We start from the raw sequence: 24,567 nt of genomic DNA, 5'->3' as shown, positions 1-24,567 counted from the left end.
CTAAATTACATTATTTTTTATTTTGTTCTAAACAATTACCTTGTAGCAAATTATCAAAAAAAAAGTTAAAATAAGAAAGATATTCACATTTATAACTTCAAGAGCTTTTATAGTTCTGATTCCGGTTTTTGTTCACTAATGAAATCTTAAAAAAAAAAAAGAGGTCATACAATATTTGACTTTCTCAGTCTTACTTATTTCAGTTAGTGCAATACCCTCTAGATCCATTCCTGTTGTCTCAAATGGCAAGGTCTCAACCTTTTTTATAGCCGTGTAATATACCATTATATATGTGCATATATATATATATATATACTACACACACACACACACACATAATATATATGCAGCACACACACAACATATTTTTCTTATTAATTTGTTATTGATGGGCACTTAGGTAACTTCCATCTCTTAGACACTATAAACACTTTGTAATAAACCTAGAGGTACATGTATCTTTTCCAGTTAATGTTTTCATTTTCCCTGGGTAAATACCCAATAGTAAAATTATTGGATGGTATGATTTTGCTTTCTAAAATATTTTTGAAGATGAATTTATTTTAGAGGGAGGGAGGAAGAGAGGCAGAAGATGAAAAAGAATCCTGAAGTAGACTCCCTGCTGAGTTCAGAGCCTGATAGAGGGCTCGATCCCAGGACCTTGAGACCATGGCAGCCAAAATCAAGAGCTGGATGCTTAACCGACTGAGCTACCCCAGCGTTTTTAATTTTGAGGGGAGCCTCCATACTCTTGTGCCCAGTAGCTGTACCAATTTCATTCCCACCAACAGTGAATGAAAATCACTGTTTCTCTATATCCTTGCCAAATCTTGTTATTTCTTGTTTTCTTGATTTTAGACATCCTGATAAGTATGAGGTTTTGATTTGCATATACCTGATGATGAGTAATGCTGAGCATCTTTTCACGTGTCTATTGACCATCTGTATGTCTTCTTTGGAGAAACGTCTATTCAGGTCCTCTGCCCTTTTTTTTTTTTTTTTTTTTTTGCCCATTTTTTTAATGTGTTTTTTTGGTGTGTGTGTGTGTTGATTTGTGTAAGTTCTTTATATATTTTGGATATTAACCTTTTATCAGATTTATCATTCGCAAATATCTTCTTTCATTCAGTAGGTTGTCATTTTGTTTTGTTGATTATTTCCTTTGTTGTGCAAAAGTTTATTTTGGTGTGGTCTCGATACTTTTTGGGCGGTGTTCTTTTTCCCCCTTGCCTTAGGAGACATATTTAGAAAAAATATATATATTAATGTTCGATAAACTACTGCCCATGTTCTCAGCTAGGATTTTTCTGATTTCAGGTTGCAAGTTAAGGTCTTTAATTCACTTTGTGTTTATTTTTGTACATGATGTTAGAAAGTAGTCTAGTTTCATTATTTTGCACGTAGCTATCCACTTTTCCCAGCAACATTTATTGAAGAGACTTTCTTTTTCTCATGTATATTCTTACCTCCTTTGTCACAGACATCTACATGTGGGTTTACTTCTGGGATCTCTGTTCTGTTGATCTATGTGTTGATTATTGTGCCAGTACTATACTGTTTTACTACAGCTCTGTTGTAGATCTTGAAATCTGGGATTGTTAAACCCCAGCTTAACTCTTAGAATTGCTTTGACTATTCCAGGTCTTCTATGGTTCCATACAAATTTAGGATTATTCTAGTTTTGTGAAAAATTCTGTTAGTATTTTGGTAGGGGTTGCATTGAACTTATGGATTGCTTTGGGTAATATGAACGTATTAAAAATAGTTATTCTTCCAATCCACGAGCACGGAATATCTTTCCATTTGTTTGTATCACCTTGAGTTTCTTTTATAAGTGTTTTACAGTTTTCAGAGTCAATTATTTTACCTCTTTGGTTAAGTTTATTCCTAGATATTTTATTCATCTTGGTGCAATTGAAAAAATAAAAATTTTTAAGTTCTCTTTCTGTAACTTTGTTGTTAGTGTATAAAACACTACTGATTTCCGGGTATTAGTTTTGTTTTCTGCCACTTTACTGAGTTTTTTTTTTACTTCTAGTAGGTTTTGTTGGTAGAATCTTTAGGATTTTCTATGAACAGTATTATGTCATCTGCAAATAGTGACAGTTTTAATTCTTTACCAAGATGGATGCCACTTATTTATTTCACTTGTCTGAGTGCATATTGTTGAGATTTTTTATTATGAATGGATGTTGAATTTTGTCAAGTGTTTTCTCTGCTTCTATTGAGATAATCATATGATTTTCTTCTTTGATTTCATTAGTGTGGTTTATCCTGTTAATTGATTTGCAGATATGGAACCATCCTTGCATCACTTGAATAAATCCCATTTGATCATAGTGAATGATTGATTTAATGAATTGTTTTTTTTGTTTTTTGTTTTTTTGATTTAATGAATTGTTAAATTTGTTTTGCTAATGTTTTATTGAGGATTTTTACATCTATGCTCAACAGAGATATTGTCCTATAGTTTTGTTTTTGGTTTTTCTTCCTCTTCTATTTTTAGGAAAAAATTATTTTACAGAAAATCTGAAAAGACCAATTACCAGTAACACAATGGCATTGGTAATCTAAAAACTCAACACAAGTCCAGAACTAGATGGATTCACAGGTAAAGTCTACCAGACATTTAAGGAAGAGTTTATATCTATTCTTAAAGTATTACAAAAATAGAAGAATAAGGAAAGCTTTCAAATCATGCTATCTTCTACATTTTAACAGTTTTGTTGTGTTTAGAACTGAGGAAGGCTTAATACATGTGTGAAGACAGGATTTAGGGAGTATTTCCCTGTGGAAGGGAGAGCAGAATGTTAGGTTTTGCTGGGCTTTGAAGTGACCCTTTTTACTGGAGGAGAGTGCTTCTCAAGAAATTATTTTCAACATTTTAATTGGTTTTTAATTATAATTGGATTACAGAGATCTTTTGTTTGATAAAAACCTGCTTTAGGATGAATGTGAAGCATTCCTGGCTTACTGGTTTTACATGCTTATTCCTAAATTTTTCAAAGCACAAAATTTCTATGGAAGTAATAGAAGGATTTGTTCTATGCTTTCAACCTAATAATGAATAAGAAGAATAATGATGTGGTCACTTAGGTGGAACCCATGTGGTATGTCTTCAGTACGGCCTATACAATCAAAAGCCCAGTTTTAGTATCCATTGTCATTTTTATGAGACATTTCTCTTCAGATGGATGCTTGAATTTTCATTGTTTACATTGTTTAGCAGTTAAAAAAAAGAAATTTTCCCAGAGGATCCACTGGTCTAAAAAGTAGTAGTAAGATAATTGATGAGGCACTATTGGAAAAGATTTATCACCAGGGTGAGAAATTATGTGTGTGTAATAATTCAAATTAATCAAACCTGATCTAGAATTCCTAATTTGTAAAATAAATTTAATGTAGACAAGACCATAAATATCAAGCACTTATGTTATACAAGTTAAAATATTATCACTGTCATGACAAAGAGAAGCTACCAGTAGTGAGTGGGCTGCTACTTTGGGGGTTTTCAGTACTAATAGCTTGAATGTGGGTGGTTTATTTGGCAGGTAATTTCAGGCAGAGTTGAGTGAACAAGGGGAGTGAGAAAGAGGAAGAAAATATGGTTTAAGAGGGTTTCATAGCCCCTGCTATATGGCTACATCCCATTGGTATTTCTAAGACATGTACAAAATGACCACCAAAACTGAGCTTTCAGTAGATGGAAAGCTGAGAAATTTATTTCTCTAGTGGCTCCCATTCTCCATTAGTTGAAGGTTCCCTAGGAACATCATCTCCCTCATCCACTCCTCTTCCTGGCTATACTTTTATAGAGGCCTGGTGAGCCCCAGGAAGGAACAGCTGAATATTAGGTGAATATTAGTGGTTCTGATCTCACATGGAACTGCTCACTATAATTGTCAGGGTCCTGGGGGATTCCTGTGGGTATTAGAGACATCTGTCTTGCTAAAGACAGAACTGAATTGCTGAGAAATAAAAAGGAAGGCAATCCTATGCTAACCATCATCATAGAAATGACAATTTAGCACCTTATATTGACCCTTATTTATACATAGACCTAAGGAAAAGAGATAAACTCCAAAAGTTCCTTGGGCCACAAAAAACGTTAACTATAAAGTTATTCATCATTCAATAGAAGAATTAAGTTGTTGAATTTGTTTGCAGCTTGGTGCTTAAGAAAACTTTATTTTAAAAAATCAATTTCCAAAATTATGGTTTCCATTTAGAAAAGCCATCTGGCTTTAGCTAGTCTGCATAAAGACTAATAACTCCAGCAAAGAGCAAAGAACTCTCCAGTAGAGTTCCCAGCTGCCTAAGGGTCAGTTTAAGTGGCAGAGAGTGCAGCGCTTTATCATGGAGGCATTAGTGATTTGACCACTAATGTGTGAACGTGGTGTGTGCCTTTAGTTCTGTCCCTCCATCCACCACTGTCAGTTCTCTCAGCAGGACAGGGTTTCAGTACAAGCATTCTGCTTGCCTGTAGCAATACTACATGAAATATTGAATCACCATTAGTTTGTGACTCTGCAGGAAACGTTTGATCTTTTTCTTTGTCATGGTAAAGAGTTAATAATACATTATTAAAGTAGCAGTGAAACACTGAGAAGTCCATAAAATTTCTTCCTTTATATGTAATTAACATTTTCAATATTTTTATTATTATTATGTTTTTTACTCAGCACTAACAGTAGAGTATGAATAATCTTCAGGCATAACAGATTTGATACTGAAAATTAATCTTTTAAAGGAATATTCTATTTAGCATATTATAACATTTTTTTCTTGTTTTTCTTTTGATTGTAACACAACCATAGTAAGAGCATAATTCATTTAGCCTTAGTTTTCACTTATAGTAAGTGAGAAGATTGTTTATGTAAAAGCAAATCTCTGAATCTCTATGGAGGAGAGGATGTCTGGAAATTGGTTGTGTGAAGACAGAAGTTTTAAGCTAAAACCCTGAACAAAGAACTTGGTATGTAGTTGGTGAAGAATGGCATGGGTTGTTTTATATCTAGAATGCACTAAGACTGGATTGGATCTTCTCTCTGTCCTTGCTTTGTCTTTTAGCCTAGCATGGCATGTTTACTTCGAAAGTACCTACCAAGTGTCATTCACAGAGCAAGGACATCTTAACTAAATGACCAAAAAGTAGACATAGGCTGGCTGATGACAACTCTGTTCTTTATAGAGATACAGAATGCCTTACTTTCCTCTACTTGCAGGATTTCAATTACTTGCATTCAAATGACTGGACTTGCGTGTAAGAAATGAAGCATATAAAATATATCTAAGTGAAATATATGATCAAACACAGGAATAATCATACCGAGCCCCAAGTGCTAAGCACGTAACTGTCCAAGGTGCACTGAAAGATTTTTATGCCAACTTGGGGCCAGAGGGCGGGGGGGCAGTAGGGAAGGCAGCTTCCCTAAGGAGATCAAAAATTTGTGCTATAGTGCCACCTTATGGAAAACAAAATAATAATTCTAATAGGTCAATAGGCTGGTAATTATAGTTGATTCTTAAATTGTGTGTGATTAGCTAATTGTAGATTTTGAGACAGTATTGTAATCTAAGGCATATAATACATAGGAGTTTTCTGACTATTTAGATAGTTTTTAAGTTTTTTTGTCAACAGTAGGCTAAGTTTTTAAGCAGACTCTAATTTTATGCACAAATTTTTGACTGTACAGGAGGTTGGCACCCCAAGCCCTGGCTGTAGTCAAGGGTCAGCTCTAGAATTCTAAGCCAACAAAGCTTCATTTCTATAAGAACAGAAGTTTTCTACTTCAAATGTAACAACAGTGGCACATCCCATCAAACACTATGAAAAAGCATGGCAGTATCACAAAAAGAAATTTTCCCAGCTACCAAACTCAGAGACATGGAGTTTTGTAAAGAATTCAAAATAGCTCTTATAGAGACACTCAATGAGCTCAAAGAAAATTCAGAAAGACAATTCAACTCAATCAGATGAAGAATGTACTAGAAGCCACTGAAAACAGAGCAGATCAAATGGAAGAGAGAATACAGGATCTGGAAGATAGGAGAAAAAAACTAAGATTTTTTTTTTTAAGTGAAGAAATTCTATTTACCAAACTCCATTAGGAAATACTGTTATAATAACTGATATAAAAAAGGGAATATTATCTCAGAACTTCCCAAACTTGGTAAAAGAACTGGACAATTTCACAAAAAATATTGTATTATTTCAATGCAAAAAGAACTTTATGAAGACAAATTATAATGAAACTGGCAAAGATCAATGGTAAATAATTTTAAAGGCAACCAGGAGGACAAAGTTACCTACAGTGATTTCTCAGGGAATGGAACTTCTGGAAAGCACAATTTTTCTTACAGCTTTCAGCCTCTCTGACTATGGATCCAGTTCTAATACTACTCATCTGCTTCACTAGTACAACTTATTCAGCTTAACCCTCAAAGTGGCTCTAGCCCTACCATGCACAGTGGGGAGCCTCAGTTGGGACCAGTATCTCTACAAGGTGACTGCCATGCTCATCACTGGAACCATACCAAAGGGAGTCTTGAACCAAGAAGATGGGGCCATGTCTATACCAATCCTAGCCCAGGGGCAGGAGGAGGGTAACCAGAGGATACTCTCGAGTGCTTGGTTCTGATGATCAGCAGGGGTTGTCCTACTGGGCCCCACAGGATACCTTCTACATAAAGGCACTACTTTCAAGACTGAGATACATATATCTGACTTACCTGATACATAGAAACAAATACAGACAGAAGACAAAAGAACCTGACAAAGTTTCAGAATAAGCTAAGCAAAGTAGAGATAAGCAGTCTACTTGATAAAGAGTTCAGTGTAATGGTCATAAAGATGCTTACCATATTTGAGAGACGAATGGATCAACTATGTGAGAACTTCAACAAAGAGACAGGAAATATAAAAAAAAATAGAACCATTCAGAGCTGAAGAATATAGTAACTGAAATGAAAAAAATATATATACTAGAAGGAATCAATATGTTAGTGGATGTAAAATAATGGATCAACAGTCTAGAAGATAGGGTACTGGAAATTCACCCAAGCTGAACTGTAAAAACACAGAATTTTAAAAAGTGGGTCTGTGCTAACAGACCTCTGAGACAACATCAAGCATCCTAACATTCATATTACAGAGATCCCTGAAGAAAAAAGGGCCAGACAGCTTCCTTAATTTGGAATGGGGTGGGGGGCAGTCTTGGAAGAACAGAGCCTCAGAAATGATAAAGCCAAGGAAGTCCACACCCAGACATGTAATAAATAAAATGTCAAAAAGAGAATCTTAAAAAAGAGCAAAAGAAAATCAACTATATAGAGAGGAAACCCAATACGAATATCAGCTGATTTTTAGCATAAATTTTTTCTCTTAGAACTGCTTTTTATGCTTCCCAAAGACTGGAATCAAAAGGTCTGTTTTCATTGGGAGGTCTGTGGGAGTGACATAATGTCCTGAAAGAAACTCCCCACCCCCCATAAAAAAATCCCAAACCCTACAACTAAGAATACCGAACCCAGCAAAGATATAGCTCTGAATTGAAGGAGAGGTCATTTTCAAGACAAAATTTAGGTTCACCAGCACTAAACTAGTTTTATAGGAAATGTTAAGAAAACTTTTTTAAAAATATTTTATTTATTTATTTTTATAAAAGATTTTATTTATTTATTCATAGACACAGAGAGAGAGGCAGAGACACAGGCAGAGGCAGAGGGAGATGCAGGCTCCATGCAGGGAGCCCGATGTGGGACTCGATCCTGGGTCTCCAAGATCACACCCCAGGCTGCAGGTGGCACGGAACCACTGTGCCACCGGGGCAGCCCCTTAAAAAAATTTTATTTATTCATGAGAGACACACACACACAGAGGCAAAGACACAGGCAGAGGGAGAAGCAGGCTCCATGCAGGGAGCCCGACGTGGGACTCGATCCCAGGTCTCCAGGATCACACCCTGGGCCAAAGGCAGGTGCTACCACTGAGCCACCCAGGGATCCCAAGAAAACTTCTTTAAGCAGAAAAATGATTATAACTAGAAGAAAGTTATTGAACAGTTAAAACAGAGTAAAGCAAGTAGGAAGGTTAAAAGACAAAGTACAATCATATCTACAAAAGATACACAAAACAAAAATGTTTAAAATATATGTGCAAATATGCATAATGAGAGGTACAATAACAATGCTGTGTTTTTGTAATGTGTCTGAAATTAGGCAACCAAGAATTTACTTAGATTGCTATATGCATAGCGTGTTATAATTGAAACTCATTAAATACACAAATCAAAAAAACCTATAATAAAGTCATAAAATCACAAGGGAAAAAGAATTATGAAAAGAACCAGAAAGCAAGTATATACCTATTACTAATTACTTAAATGCAAATGGTCTAATCAAAAGACACATAGAGTAACTGGATGGATACAGATAACAAGACCTATCTATAAATTACCTGCAAAGAGACTCACTTCAGACCTAAAGACACAAACTGAAAAGATAAAAAGAGAATTTCTATGTAAATGAAAGGAAAAACTGGAGTAGCAATCCTTATTTCAGACAAAACAGATGTTAAGACCATCACAAGAGACAATGATAAAGGAATCAACCCAACAAGAGGACATAATGATTACAAATATTTAGGTGCCCACATAGGAGCTCCTAAATATGTAACATTAAAAGACTAAGAGAAATTGACAATACAATCCTGGTAGTGGACTTTATCGCCCCACTTACATTAATAACCAGATCATCCAGACAGAAAATCAATGAAGAATAAGTGGCTCTGAGTGACACATTAGACCAAATTATATGGAACATCCCATCTAAAAGTGGAATACATATTCAAGGGCATATGAAACATTTTCCAGGATAGAAAACAAGTTAGGCCTAAAACAAGGCTCGACAGACTTAAGAAGATTGATATGATAACAAGCATCTTATTTAACAGAGTGGTAGAACTTATGCAAGTAGAATTTACAAATCAAACTGGGGGAGAAATCATGCACATGTGGAGACTAAATTCAATATGCTCCTCAGGTGGGATCCCTGGGTGGTTCAGTGGTGAGCGCTTCCCTTCGCCTCAGGACGTGATCCTGGAGTCCTGGGATTGAGTCCTTCAGTGGGCCCCCTGCATGGAGCCTGCTTTTCTCTCTGCCTCTGTGTGTCTCTCATGAATAAATAAATAAAAATATTTTTTAAAAACTCTTCAAGAAACAAAGAGGAAATTAAAAAGTAAAATGAAAACAGATCTTATGGTTCCAGGTTTTGGGAAGCATGAAAAGTAGTTCTAGGAGAAAGTTTATAATGATACAGGCTGACCTCAAGAACAAGAAAAAGTGCAATCTAAATTTATACTTAAAGGAACTAAAAAACAAGAAACAAAAAACAAAAATAAAGCCCAGTGTTAGAAGAAATAGAATCATTAAGATTAGAATGGAGAAAAATAAAGGAGGCCCTCCCAAAAAATTGAAGATCAATAATACTAAGAACTGGATTTTTTTTAGCCAGATCATCAAAAAAGAGAGAGAGGACCCAAAATCAGAAATGAAAGATGATACCGGACCAATGACACCACAGAAATACAAAGCAGTATAAAAGAATATGAAAAATATTTCCACAAACTGAACAACCTAAAATAAATGCATAAATTCTTAGAAATATATAATGAATCAAGGAGAAATAGGAAATCTGAATAGACATAACTATTGACAAAATTGAATTAAACAAAAAAATACCAGCAAACAAAAGTTCACAATCAGAAAGCTTCACCGGTGAATTCTATTAAGCATTTAAAGAAGAGACAAAGCCTATCTTTCGCAAACTATTAAGAAGGATGAAGAGGAGGGGGAGGAAGAAGGGAGAAAAAAAAAAATGCTTCCAAATTCATTCTATGAGGTCATCGTTACTCTACTACCAAAACCAAAGATACAACAAGATAAAAATGTTTACATGTCGATATTCTTTTTTTTTTTTAAGATTGATTTATTTATTTGAGGGGAGGCAGGAGAAGGTGCAGAGGGAGAGAGAGGACCTCAAGCAGACTCCCAGCTGAGCATGGAGCCTGACACGGAGCTGATCTCATGACCCTGAGATCATGACCTGAGCCAAAATCAAGACACAGACACTGAACTGAGGGAGCCATCCATGGCCCCATGTGGGTCCATATACTTGATAAACATAGACTCAAACATCCTCAATAAAGTATCAGCAAATGAAAGTGAACAATACATTAAAAGGATCATCCCACAACCATTAAAGAGGGATTTAATTCAAGGATGCAAGGGTGGTTTCAATATTCACAAATCAGATATACCAAATTAGCAAAATGGATAAAAAATCACCTGATTGTCTTAATAGATACAGAAAAAGCATTTCCCAAAATTCAACGTCTGTTTAAAACTCAAAAGAGTGAAGATAGAGGGAACATGTAATCAATACCATATATGACAATCTCAGGCTAACCCTATTCTCCAGGAAGATCAGGAACCATACAAAGATGTCCATTCTCACCAATTTTATTCACCATAGTAGTGGAAGCCCTAGCCACAGCTATCAGAGAACACAAAAGAAATTGGTAAGAAAGAAGTAAAATCCTCACTATTTGCTGATGACATAATACTGAAGTGAATTCTGCAATGTTGCAGGACACAAAGTTACAGAAATCTGTTTTTTTGGTTTTTTTTTAATTCTAGTATAGTTAACATACAGTGTAATATTAGCTTCAGGTGTACAATATAGTGATTCAACATTTCCTTACAACACCTGTGCTCATCATGACACATGTACTCCTTAATCCCTATCACCTATGAATGCAGTACCCCCATGCCCACCTCCCTCAGGTAACCATCGATTTGTTCTGTATAATGAAGAATCTGTTGCTTGCTTTGTCCTTTATTTTTTCCCTTTGCTCATTCATTTTGTTAAATTATACATATGATTTCATTCATATGGTATTTGTCTTTCTCTGACTTATTTCACTTAGCAATATACTCTCTTGCTCCATGCGTGTCTTTGCAAGGATGTGGAGAAAAAGGAACACTCATGCACTGTTGGTGGAAATGCAAGCTGGGTGCGGCCACTGTGGAAAACAGTATGGAGGTTCCTCAAATAATTAAGGATAGAATTAGAATTACTGGATCATGTGGTATTTCTAGGTGTCCACCATAAGGAAAAGAAAACAAATTAAAAGATATATGCACCCTAATGTTTGTTGCAGCATTATTCACAATAGCCAAGACATGTAAGCAACCTAGGTATCCATTGGTAGATGAATGGATAAGAAAATGTGGTGATATGAACATAATTAAATATTAGCCATAAAAAAGAATGCAGTTTTGTCATTTGTCACAATGTGGGTGGATCTAAAGAGTATTATGCTAAATGAAATAAATTGGAGAAAGATAATACCATGTGATCTCAGTTATATGCCAAGCCTAAAAAAAAGGAGAAACAGACTCATAGGTACAGAAAATAAAATGGTGATTGTCAGAGTGGAGGGTGATGAGAAGAGGGGACAAAATAGTTGACAGGAATTAAGATGTGTAAACATTCATTTATAAAAAGTCAAGGAATAAAAGTATTTCATAGGGGAATATAATAATTATTTTATTCTTGTTACGATGAGCATCTTATATGTAATTGTCAAAGTTGTACACCTGAAACTAATGTTGTATTTTAGCTATACTTGAAGTAAATGTACAAAAAGGAGTAAGCTACAAAGAGACTTCCACTAGGTTCTCAGCAGAAAAACCTAAAGGTAAGAGGGAGTGGAATGCTATATTCGATGGACTGTAAGATAAAATGTGCTAGCCATGAATATTCTATGCAGCATAGTTACATTTCAGGTATAAAAGAGAAATAAAGCCTTTCCCAGATGAAATAAAAAAAAAAAATAACAACGTTCAGCACCACTGGACTTTCCCTACAAGAAATGTTGAAAGGAGCTCTTCAGGCTAAAATAAAAATCTAAATTACACAAAATTCTGAGTAAAGTGACAAATAGCTAGAATTAGAAAACTATAACTCTACTTTAAAATAACATTAAACTATCACATGATAAAGACGAAAAGAGCATTTAAAGCTGTAGTTACTAAAATTGGATAATAAGTTCATAGCATAAAGACATAATTCGCAACATCAAAAATATAAAGAGGAGGAGTAAATGGATGAAATCTTAATAAACAAATGAAGAGAAGTTGCTTTTAGCCAAAAAAAAAAAATGACTGTTTTATCCATGAGATAACCACAAAGGAAAAATCTATAGCAGATCCCAAAATATAAGGAAGAGGAGCTTGAGAATACCACCATGGAAAACCATCAATTTACATAGGCATACAAAGAAAGAGAAAAAAAAAAAAAAAACAATGGAGATATGATATAACCAGAAGGCAAAAGATAATCATCCCTGAATGTACATGAATTGAACTCATCAATCAAAGGGGACAGAGTGACTGGATGGATTAAAAAAAAAAAAAATATGCTCCCTACAGGTGACTAATTTCAGCTGTAAAGATGCTCACAGGAGGGGATAGAAGATATTCCAAGCAAGTGCAAATGGAAAGCCATATTCATGTCAGACAAAATCAACTTCAATCCAAAAATGGTAATAAAATATCAACACATCAAGAAGATTTGATAATTGTAAATATATATGCTCCTAATAGAAAGCACCAAAATACACAGAGCAAATGCTAACAGGGCTTGAGGGAGGAACAGTCAATATAGTAATTGTAGAGTATGTAAATACTCCACTATCAGCAATAGAAAGATCACATAGCAAATCGAATGGAAACACTAGACTTATGTCTATTTTTTTCTAATTAGGGTTTGACAGATCAGAACATTCCACCCAACAGCAACAGAGTACACATTTTCTCAAACACACATGCAGCTTTTCTCCTGGATAGATCACAGGATAGAACAGAAAACAGAAATCTTTCTTAGCAAATTCAAGATTGAAATCATATCAACTTTTTTAAACCAAAATGATATGACATTAAAATTAATAGAAGGAAAATGAATCTCTACAAATATATGGAAACTGAATAAGACACTTCTAAACAATCAAAGGAAAATAAAAATTTTTCACAAAACTAATGAAAATATAACCTATCCAATCTTGTGGGATGCAGGAAAAGCAGTGTGGGGAGGAAAATTTATAACAATGTGGATATATTAAGAAATAAAGATCTTGAGTCTGAAGTTAGCAGAATTAAGGAAATAAAGATCAGAGGGAAAAAAAGAGACCAGAAAAATAGATAAACAAAAATACAAGCTGGTTCTTTGATGAGATCAATAAAATTGGCAAATCTTTAGCCTGACTCATCAAGAAAGAAGAGAGAAGACTCAACACAATCAGAAATGAAAAACAAAAAAAGACATTGTAACTGACATTACAGAAATTCATCAGATTGTAGAGATTACTACGAACAATTATACTGACAAACAACCTTAAAGAAATGAATACATTTCTAGAAACACATTACCTGCCAAGACTAAGCCCAGAAGAAAGAGAAAATCTGAACAGATTAACAAGTAAAGGTACTGAATGAGTAATCCAAAAATTCCCACCACAGAAAATTCCAGAACCAGAGAGGTTCACTGGTGAATTCTATCAAATATTCAAACATCAATTAACACTAATACTCCTCAAACTCTAAAATATTAAGAAGAGGGAGTATGCTCAAACTCAATCGAAGATATCAGTATTATTACCATGACATCAAAACAAGAAAGGATACCATAAGAAAGTAAAACTATAGACTGTTTTCTTTGATGAATACAGATGCAGAATTTGTCAAAATATTAGCAAGCCTGAGTTAAGAACACATCAAAATAATTATACACCATGATCAAGTGTTTTTTTTTTTTTTTTTTTTCCTGGAACTCAAGGATGATTCAATATACACAAATCAATAAATGTAATTCATCACAAATGTGATAATGATTAAAAGATTTAAAATTCACATAATCATGTTAATGGATGCAGAAAAAGAATTTGACTAAAGGCAACAACCTTTCTGATAAAAAACCCTTACCAGAGTAGGTTTAGAAGAGACATCCTTCAACATAATAAAGGCTACAAATGAGAAACTTACAGTGAATATGATATTCAAAGGAGAAAAATTTTATTTCCTCTAAGATCAAGAAAAAGTCAAGGATGCCCATTCTCACTACTCTTATTGAATGTGGTACTAAAAGTCCTAGATAGTGTAATTCAGCAAGACAAAGAGAAGACATCCAAACAGAAAAAATGTAAAATTATGGTCATTTTCTAATGACTAATATATATAATATATAATATATATATATAATATATAATATATATTATAACTATATATGGATAGAGACACATACACACATATATAAATGTCATTTTAAATATATATGTACATATAGATCTACAAAGATATGTACATGTCATTTTGAAGAGTTAACCAACAATTGGAACTAATCAATGATTTCAGAAAAGTAGCAGAATGCAAATCAACATACAAAAATTACTGTAAAGGTATGCAACTGAAGATGAAGTATCTGAAAAAGAAAACCATCCCATTTAAAACCAATAAAATTCTCAGGAAAACTACATACACAGAAAGATACATTGGTGTTAAGGAACTAGAAGAACTAATATTGTTAAAACTTCCATGCTGCCCACAGTCCTCTACATCTATAATTCCATTCCTACAAAAATACCAAAATTATAGAAAGCAGTCCCAAAATTTGTGTGGAATTACAAATGCCTCCAGATAGCCGAAGAAATCCTAAGGAAAAAAAGAACAAATATGGAGCTATCATGCTGCCCAGTTCAAATCATAGTATAAAGCCATAGTTATAGAAACTGTATGGTACTGATACAAAAACAAATACATAGATAATAGAACAGGGAGCCCTGAATTAAATTCTGGCATATTCAGTCAACTAATACGCCACAAAGAGGTCAAGACAACTCCATGGGGAAAGTGGTGCTGGGAAAACTGGAGGAACACACACAAAATAATGAAATTGTATCCCTGCTTTGCACCACTCACAAAAATCAAATTGAAATAAAGTCTTAAGATAAGGACCTGATTCAACAAAACGTTTAGAAGAAAGTGCAAGGATTTTTAGATATGATATGAAAAGCGTAAGTACAAAAATAAAAAAAAAATGAGACTTAAACTAAAGCGTCTGTATAGCCAAAGAAACAACAAAATGGAAAGATGGCCCACAGAGTGAAAATTTTTACAACCTCTAAATTGTTTTTTTTTTTTTTACAACCTCTAAATTGTTAACCCCCATACATATGTGGTTAATATAAAAAATAAAGAACTCCTACAACTCAGTAACAAATAATAAGCTTCATTTAAGTGCTAAATAGACATTGTTTTTCACTGAACATCTCAAAATGGCCAACAGGCAATGAAAAGATGCTTGACATCACTAATCATCAGGGAAATGCAAATCAAAACCACAAGGAGATACCACAGTTGCCTCAACCTGTCAGAATGGCTCTCCTCAAGAAGACTAGAGACAGCAGTTGCTGGTAAGAATGTAGTGGAAAGGGAACTGCTGGTGAGAAGGTAAATTGGTCCAATCGCTTTGGAAAACTAAATAGAGGTTCCTCAAAAAAACTAAAAATAGGTCTACCATATGTACCAAAAAATCCACTTCTGAGGACATACTTAAAGGGAATGAAAACAGGATTGTGAAGAGATATATGTACCCCCTTGTTTATTGCACCATTATTCACAATAGCCGAGATATGGAAACAGTCTAAATGCCTTTCAGCATATAAATGGGTAAAAAGATATGGTGTTTATACACAATGAAATATTATTCAGCCATGAGAAAGAATATCTGGCCATTTCCGATACAAATGGACATTGAACACATTATTTCAAGTAAGAGAGGTCAGAGGAAGACAAATACTGTATAATATTACTTGTAATTGGAATCTAAAAAAGTCAAACTAGAACAAAAGGAAAGAAGGAAAGAAAGACATCAAGAAAGAAGATGGTGATCCCAGAGTTTGGGGGTAGGGAGGAGAATAAGATTGATGTTAAGGGTACAAACTTAAAACAAGCAGTAAATAAGCCATAAAGATCTAATGTACAACAATAATGAATAAAGATAACAATATCATACTATAATTAGGCAATGTGATACGTACCACCATGGCAGCAATATTGCAATAAATATATCAAAGTAACACATAAACATCAAATTTACTTAATGTTTTTGGTCAAACAAAGTCAATAAAAAAGAAAATATAAGAAGAAAGGCAATTAAGAGAATGATGCCTAAACAAGTAGGGAATTATCAGTAAAGAGAGATACTAAAAAGAACCAAGAAGAAATTTTGGATCCAAAAAATTTAGTAGCTGATATGACAAACACACTGGAAGAGTTAAACAGAAGGTTTGAGCAAGCAGCAGAAAAATCAGCAAATGTGAATATAGGGCAGTTTAAACTGTGAAGTGTGAGCAGCAGAAAGAAGGCGCAGAAAAACAGTGTAAGGAATTTATGGGACACCATCCAGCAGAAAAACTTCCCCCATGTGATGAAAAACAAGAACCTTTACACCCAAGAAGCTTTTAATGAACTCCAAGGAAGGTAAATTCAAAGACATCTGTGCCAAGACCCATTACATTACATGGTTTAAAAAAGAAAAAAAAAAAGGTACTAAGAAAATCTGAAAAGAAAAAAAGAATCACATATAAGGGATCCTCAATAACAATAAGAAACCATGGAATACAGAAGGCAGCGGGATGATAAATTTAAAGTACAAAAAGAAAAAAAATAGCTGCCAAACATGAATTCTGTATCTGGGAAAACTGATCTTCCAAAATGAAAGAGGAATTAAGACATTAGCAGATAAAGGAAGGCTGAAGGATTCCATTACTCATAGGCTTTTCCTAATAACAAATGCTAAAGGAAGCCCTGCAAGTTGAAAAAAGACAACACTGGACATTAATGCAAAGCTATATATAAAAAAAAAAAAAGATCTCTGGTAAAGATGGCTGCATAGGTAAGTTAAAATTCATTATAATTTAACTTTGCAACTCTTTTTTTTTTTTAAACAAATGTGTGCTTTATTTTAAAAAAGCTAATGCATAAAACTAATTATAAATCAATATTTATGGGCAGATAATGTGTGAAGATGCAATTTATAACAACAAACATGAAGGAGGGGAACAGCTGTAAGTGCAGAGTTAGTGAAGCTAAATTGATATAAATTTAAATAAGATCAGGTATAACTTCAGATGTTAGCTCTAATTCCCATAGCAACCATTAAGAAAATAACTAAAACAGACAGGAAAGGATATGGAGAGAATCCAAGTGGTGCACTAGAACATTCTACCAAATCAAAAGAAGGCAGCATAGAGGTAATTAAGGGGCATAAAGAGAAAATAGCAAAATGGCAGAAGTGAGTCCTGCATTATTAGTGATACTTTAAAAGGATTTAACTCGCCAAATAAAGAAAAAAAATACAAGGTAAAATGGAAACAAAAACACAATGGTGGAAACTCACTTTAGACCAAAAGACAAGCAGAATGAAAGTATAGAAAATGAGGCCACACAAATATTAAGAGTTGGCACGATGTGGATGTCAGACAAACAAGATTTTAAGTCAGAGATTGTTTTAAGTGCCTTATTTATTGATAAAAAGGTCCATTTGTCATGAAACAATTTTAGATCCTTATACACCAAAAACTAGAGCCCCAAAATACATGCTGCAAACGTTGACAGAATCAGGGAAAGAGTTATACAAAACTAGCTGGAGACTTCAGTGCTGCACTGAATCGTAGGGAGAGGATTGGTCAGGAAAGAGGCCACTTGAATGAATGGCGTGGGAATCTGATGAGTCCAAAAGGACACTCTACCAATAAGAGCCAAATACCCATTCTTCTCCAGTGCACATGGAACACTGAACATCCACATGCGACACCATATAACAACTATCAGTACATTTAAAAGGAATGAAATGTGAAGTATCTTACAGCCGTAATGTAATAAAGCTAGTAATTAGCCAAGGGGAAATTGGAAAATTAACAAATGCATGGAAATTAAACCACTTACTCATTGAAGTTTTATTTTATTAATTAAGTAATCTCTATACCCAACGTGTGACTCAAAATCATGATCCAGAGAGCAAGAGTCACATGCCCTTCCGAATAACACAGGGAAGCACCCCTAAATCATCTACTCTTACATGACCAACGGGACAAACTACTAGTAAAATTAGAAAATACTTTGAGGCAAATGAAATAAAAAATACAAACCAACAAAGCATATGCAGTACAGCAAGTGTAGTGCTCAAAAGGCAATTTATAGGTTAATCTATTTTAAAAGCAAGATCTAAAATTTAAAACTATACACCTAACAGAACTAAAACAGAAAAAAAAAAAAAAACTAAACCCAGACACAGCAGGAAATAATTATTAGATCACAGATAAATGTAATAAAAAATAGAAAAAATACAGAAACAACAAAACCAGTTCTTTGAAAGGGTCAACAAAAATAACAAGCCTTATCCAAACTAGGAAGAAGAGACAATAAACATCAGAAAAGAAGTTTAGATATTACTATCCACCTCATAGAAATGGAAAAGATAAGAATTTATTATGAATAGTTGTATGTGAGCATATTAGGTAATCTGGATAGAGCAGATTCCTAGAGACATACTAGAAATTGTTAAAATTGACTCAAGAAGAAATAGATTAATTAGATCAAATCAGTAATTAAAAAAATGTGACAAATAGAAGTCCAAGATGAGATAATATCCATGGTGAAATCTACAAAATATATTAAGAACCATTAACATTCTCCTCAAAATCTTTCAAAAGTGGAAGAGGACGGAAAACTTCCTTACACATTCCAGGAGACCAGCATTTCAGAAAGATACCACTTGAAAATCGCAGGAAATATCTCTACTGAAAATAAATGCAAAATTCCTCAACAAAAAACTAACTGAATACCTTAGCAATCGAAAAGATTCTATACCAGGACAAGTGAAGTTTATCCCAGGAATGCAGGGGTCATTCAAGATAAGAAAACCAATGAATGTAATACACCAAATTAACAAAGAAAGGGAGAGATACATAATTGTCTCAATTGACAGATGAAAAGCTTTTGACAAAATTCATCACACTCAGAAAACTGGGATTAGAAGGTAATTTATTCCACGTGATAAAAGACTCTTAATATAAAATCCAACAGCTAACATGTTAATGGTGAAAAATTGAAAACTTTGCCCCTAAAATCCAGAAGAGGAGAAAGATGCTCACTTTCTAAATGCTACTGCTATTTAACTTTGCACTGGAAGTCCAAGCCAGAGGAATTGAGTAGGGAAAAGAAATAAAAGACAACCAATTGGAAAAGAAAAAAAGTAAACTATTTTCAGATGAAATGATTCTATATAAAGTCCCAAAGACTCCATACCCACACACATACACACACAATTACTAGATCTAATAAATGAATTCAGCAGAGATGAATCACACGCGGTCAACATACAAAAATCACTTGGGTTTCTATATGCCAGCAATGAGCAATTATAATTTCAATAGTATCCTAAAGAATAAATATCCACAAATAAATTTAATCATAGCAATGCCTTGGGCACTAAAAACTAGGAAACCTGCTGGAAAAATTAAGGCTTAAATAAATAGATATCCAATGTTTATGGATTGGAGTATTTAAAAGCCTTAAGGTACATTCTCATGGAATATGCTACTTAACGGTTTCTCAAAAATTTCAACATAGAATTACCATATGGCCCAGAAATTTCACCCCTGGGTATATAGCTAAGTGAAATGAGAAATATGTCCACGTGGTAATTTGCCCATGAATGTTCATAGTAGCCTTATTCTAAGTAGACCAAAAGGTAGAAACAACCCAAATGTTTATCAGCTGATGAATAGATAAATTAGGGCATAAGTAAAATGGAATATTAGGCATAAAAATGGGGAAGGGAAGTGTAGTGCTTGTATATGTTGCACCTTGGTTACACCTTATAGACCTAATGCCCGGTGAAAGCAGCCAGATATAAAAGGTCATAAGTTTTAGGACTTCATATATATATGTATACATATGTCGTATGTATATATAGACACAACAGAAAAATCCATCGTGGGAGAAAACCGGCTAGTTGAAGTGGTTACTCCTGTGGGTGATGAAAATATGTTGACGCTTCAGAGAGATGATGAGTGCACAACATTGTGAATACGCTAAATGTCACTGAACAGTACACTTCAAATGCTTACTTGTACATTATCTGCATTTCATTTAAGTAAGTACTTAATAACAAAACTCTAATCAAAATGAAAATTTGGAATACATATAAAAATAAACTACATAACACAGTGTGACTCAAAGCTGTATTTAGAGGGCAATTTATAGCCTTAAATGACTTTAGTAGTAAGAAAAATAGGAAAATCTACAAACTATGCTTAAAACTCTATCAAGCAATTAGATGAAGACAGTAAGAAAAATCTAAAAATTAGGCAAGAAGAATTACCAAAGACAAAACTGTAATTATTGCAAATAGAAAACAAATGAGAGTTAAGAAAAAGAAATAAACTCCAAATCTGTTTTTTTTTTTTTTTTTTCAAAAAGAACAATACAAAAGAGTATTCATGGAACTCTACCAAACACCATTTACAAAAATTCCAAATAGATTAGACACTTTATATAAAAACCATAAATATTGTAAAATATAGGATTATATATGATAATTGAAGGGATTAAATTTTCTTCATAGATGAAAAACCCAGAAACTATGGAAAACAGACTATTTATATGTACAAATACACATCACATACAGCTCTATACAAGAGTTTGTATAGATTGAGCTGTTCACATGTAATGATTATATGGAATGTTTCTATGCAAAACTTTTTTTACACATAAGTGTCCATAAACACATCGAGAGAGAGGCATATTGGCAATTTCAGGGATTTTCTTGGTCTTGAATAGAGTTTAAGAAGCTGAACCTTTCCTAAATGAACAATAGGAGTTATTAAGTCCCAAGCTCAAGCCTACAAAGATTGGGCATTGAGGTCTGTGTAGAACATAGCACGTTACAACCAGCCCTGTGCCTCACCCAAAATCCCTGGAACCTGTCAGATGCTGGGGCCAGAATGACCCTGGGAAGTGATGGGCAAACAGGTGCAGGACACCAGGCTCTGAAGAGTGTGCCCCACATCAGAGCTGCCCAGGAGACTCCTGGGCTATTGGGCCAGTGTGGTATGAAGGCTGAGGCTTTTCCGGAAGCCTGCTGCACCTTCAGAAATGAACATCTATGGCATGTGTCCTGTTCTTTGGGTCCATCAACTGAATGAATCAATTTTATGAATGGTTCCCAGAGTGAGGCAATGTTCAAGGCCCAAACCTGTGTAAGGGACACATCCACATAGGGAAACTTGCAAGGTTTGGGTCTTGGGTCTGGCCCTAAGAAAGGAGGGGCAAAGGAGCCTGTTCCTTCTCATGGCCAGCGCACCCATATGTCTCAGGGTCACCTGCTCCAAGAAGCCCCCAGGAAGCTGGGAGGAATCCCTGTCAGTGTCTTACTGTTAGTGCCCACCACCTGATCCGCCCACCCTAGGAAGCTTTGTGGGCTCCTCGGAAGAATGAAGAACTGCGTTCCCTTTATTTATGACAACTTGGTGGTAGCACATCTAATGGGGCTCCAGCTGCCATAAGCAGCCCCTCAAAATACTAACAGAGCCACCAGTTCATGGTAGATGCTTGCAACGTTAATGCCAAGCACACTGTTGTTGCATTGAGTGAAACAAAATGACAATGTCCATAATGTATATTCAAACACACCCAGGGAAAACCTCATTCCTACTAGAAAAATGCACCAAACATAGATATAAACATTTAATGGAAGAGCACATTAAACAATGGGGAAATGAAAGTAAATAACTCTCCATATATGAAGTAAATATCTATACACACACACTCTACCTATAAATTTAGCTGACTGGCAAAAGTTTCATGAAACCATCTGGCACTATTAAAATTGAAAAAGAACCCATATGCTGAGGTGAGGCAATCCCCATTGTAGGTTTCTCTCTCGCATGGAGAATGTGCAAATATACATTTAATATTAGCTAAAATGACAAAAGGAAATAAAGGATGTGCCCATAGAGTGACTAAAAAGCATTTGTATCAGACATGAAGCTAATATGAGTTAGAACTGCACAAGTTTTGTCTGTGGGGTAAGAAGATTCGGCAGGAGATCTTCCCTATTAACACATTTTTGCATGCACGGTACAGTGTTTTAACTATAGGCAAAATGTACATAGCAGGTGTCTGGAGCTTATTTGCCTACTGAGAGCCACACATTTTCGGGGGGATAGACACAGGTGCCTATTTGAAGACAGTGGCTAAGAACCCAATATCACACCCTGGATCCATACTCTGTGTTCAAATTTCTTAATGTCTCCATTTCTTATGCCCCCCCCCTTTTTTTTTTTGTAAAATGGATATAAGTTTATTTCCTGTCTCATAGGGTTGTGGGTAAAATTTGATAATATAAGAAAATGTCTCCTTAAATTGTGCTGGCAAGGTGAAGCCTCTAATATATCCATGGTATTACTTCTACCTTGAAAAAATACAACTCTCATTCTGAGGTGTTTTAGTTTCAGATAAATGTCCCCAAAATGCACTGGATGTACATTAACATGTTCACCTTCAAAACTCATGAAGAGAGAGGCAGGACGACCAGTTCATCTCCACGTATCTCAGTGTTGCCACCTGGGAGATGTGAATTTTAACATTTTCTCCTATTTTTAAATACTGCATAAAAATATTCAAAAACCTTTCCCAAAGTGGTGGCTGTCACTTAACATTTGGAAATTAGTAAATATTCCATTGAAGGGACAGTAAAATAAACTTTGCTGGCTTGAACTGATGCGTTTGAGTGAACCTTGAGCCTTGAGCGAAGCACGAGAGCCTTGAGTTTACGTTATCCTCTCCTTTATTATACTGAAATAAAAAAACAAATTCCCCTTCTCACTAGTTCATACAATTTCTTAAGTTGATCCTTAGGTTCCATTTGAGACACATATAAAAAACTTAAAGTTGACTCTTGTTCTATTGTGCTATTTTCTCTGTTTATAATCCTGTCAGCCAACATCTACTGGATCAATAGAGGATCTGGGGCTTGAACAACATGTTTCAACATTATATGTGGCAACTCTGCCATCTGGGCTGTTCCATTCTGCTCAATACTAAATGTTACCAACAAATACTTCACAGTCTCCTTTCCTGCTGATACAAAAACAGTATCCCAGAGGGATACAAGAGGGGGATGGGTGGTACGGACATCAAAACTCTTTAAAAACTGGCAAAAACGGAGAACACTGTCAAGATTTTAGCATATACATATGTTGAAATCCACCAAATTGTATACAATAAATATGTACAGTTTTTGCATATAACTCTCAAAAAAGCTGTTAAAATTAATTAAAAAGATATAGGTACATGTAACTGATGATGCCTCTTAGAAATTGTGACCCTGTGGCACCAGTACAGGGGGGACTCCTGCCCTGGGGAGAGGGGGAGATAACCCCACACACCACTGTGTGCACGGTTCCTGCAGACAGGTCTGCTAGCTAACAAACTAGGGACAAGCCCTGTGCTTCCATGTGCCTGCAGCTGTGGCAGGGGCTGAACATCAGCCAAGCCCACCAACAAGCCTGTGACAGTCTCAGGCCTCTCAACAGCTTGAGCCCAGCATATATACACATCAGAGAAAATGGGCCATTGCAGCCAGCTGGGATGAGGGCATCTATGGCACAGTCACAACAGGAGGACACATGCAGCCATACAGGGATACCCGTAGAGCACCTGGTTCTGGTGGCCTGGAGGGATCACACTACAGGGCACCACAGGGCCTCTTCTACACAAGGCTGCCGCTTTACGACCAGAGAGCTGACTCACTAGCTCATAGAAACAAGCACAGATAATTAGACAAAGTGAGGAGACAGAGGATAGATCACAAATCAAAGAATAAGACAAAATCATAGTACAAGAGCTAAATAAAATGAAGGCAAGCAATATGTCTGGTAAATAATTCAAAATAATGCTCATAAAATACTCCTGGGCTTGAGAAAAGGGTGAATGAACTCAGTGGCAACTTCAACAAAGAAAAAAAAATATTAAAAAGAGCCGAAAAACTCAATAACTGAAATAAAAATACACTGGAGAGAATCAACAGCAGATAAGAAGATGCAGAACAGATCAGAATTCTGGATGAGAGTATCAAGGAAAGCAACCCAGCTGAACAGCCAAAAATATAAAAAAAATAGAAACTGAAAATAAGGGAACTTAGTGACATCATCAAGAATACCAATATTCATAGACATTTCAGGAAAAGAGAGAGAGAGGGGACCGAAAACTTACTTGAACAAATAATAGCTGAAAACTTTCCTAATCTAGAGCAGGAAATTGACATCCAGGTCCAGGAGGCAAAGAGAGCCCCTAACAAAATGAACCCTGTGAGGGTCTCTCCAAGACATAATTACAATGGCAAAGGGTAGTGATAAAGAGAATTTCAAAAGCAGCCAGAGTA

General features: G+C 35.1%; 1 protein-coding gene across 1 annotated transcript in view; it reads right to left on the bottom strand.

Annotated features, from left to right (window-relative positions):
* CSMD1 (CUB and Sushi multiple domains 1) overlaps positions 1–24,567 on the bottom strand; it is a 1,850,581-nt gene that overhangs the window by 844,289 nt on the left and 981,725 nt on the right. The window contains exons 7-8 of the mRNA XM_038560546.1: positions 13,277–13,321; positions 10,836–10,877 (exon numbers count right to left, since the gene is read on the bottom strand). Of these exons, the coding sequence (XP_038416474.1) occupies positions 10,836–10,877; positions 13,277–13,321 (87 nt within the window). The remainder of the gene's footprint in view (positions 1–10,835; positions 10,878–13,276; positions 13,322–24,567) is intronic.

The sequence above is a fragment of the Canis lupus genome, chromosome 16, assembly GCF_011100685.1.
Source record: "Canis lupus familiaris isolate Mischka breed German Shepherd chromosome 16, alternate assembly UU_Cfam_GSD_1.0, whole genome shotgun sequence".
NCBI lineage: Eukaryota > Metazoa > Chordata > Mammalia > Carnivora > Canidae > Canis > Canis lupus.
This window is presented reverse-complemented; position numbering and strand designations above follow the sequence as displayed.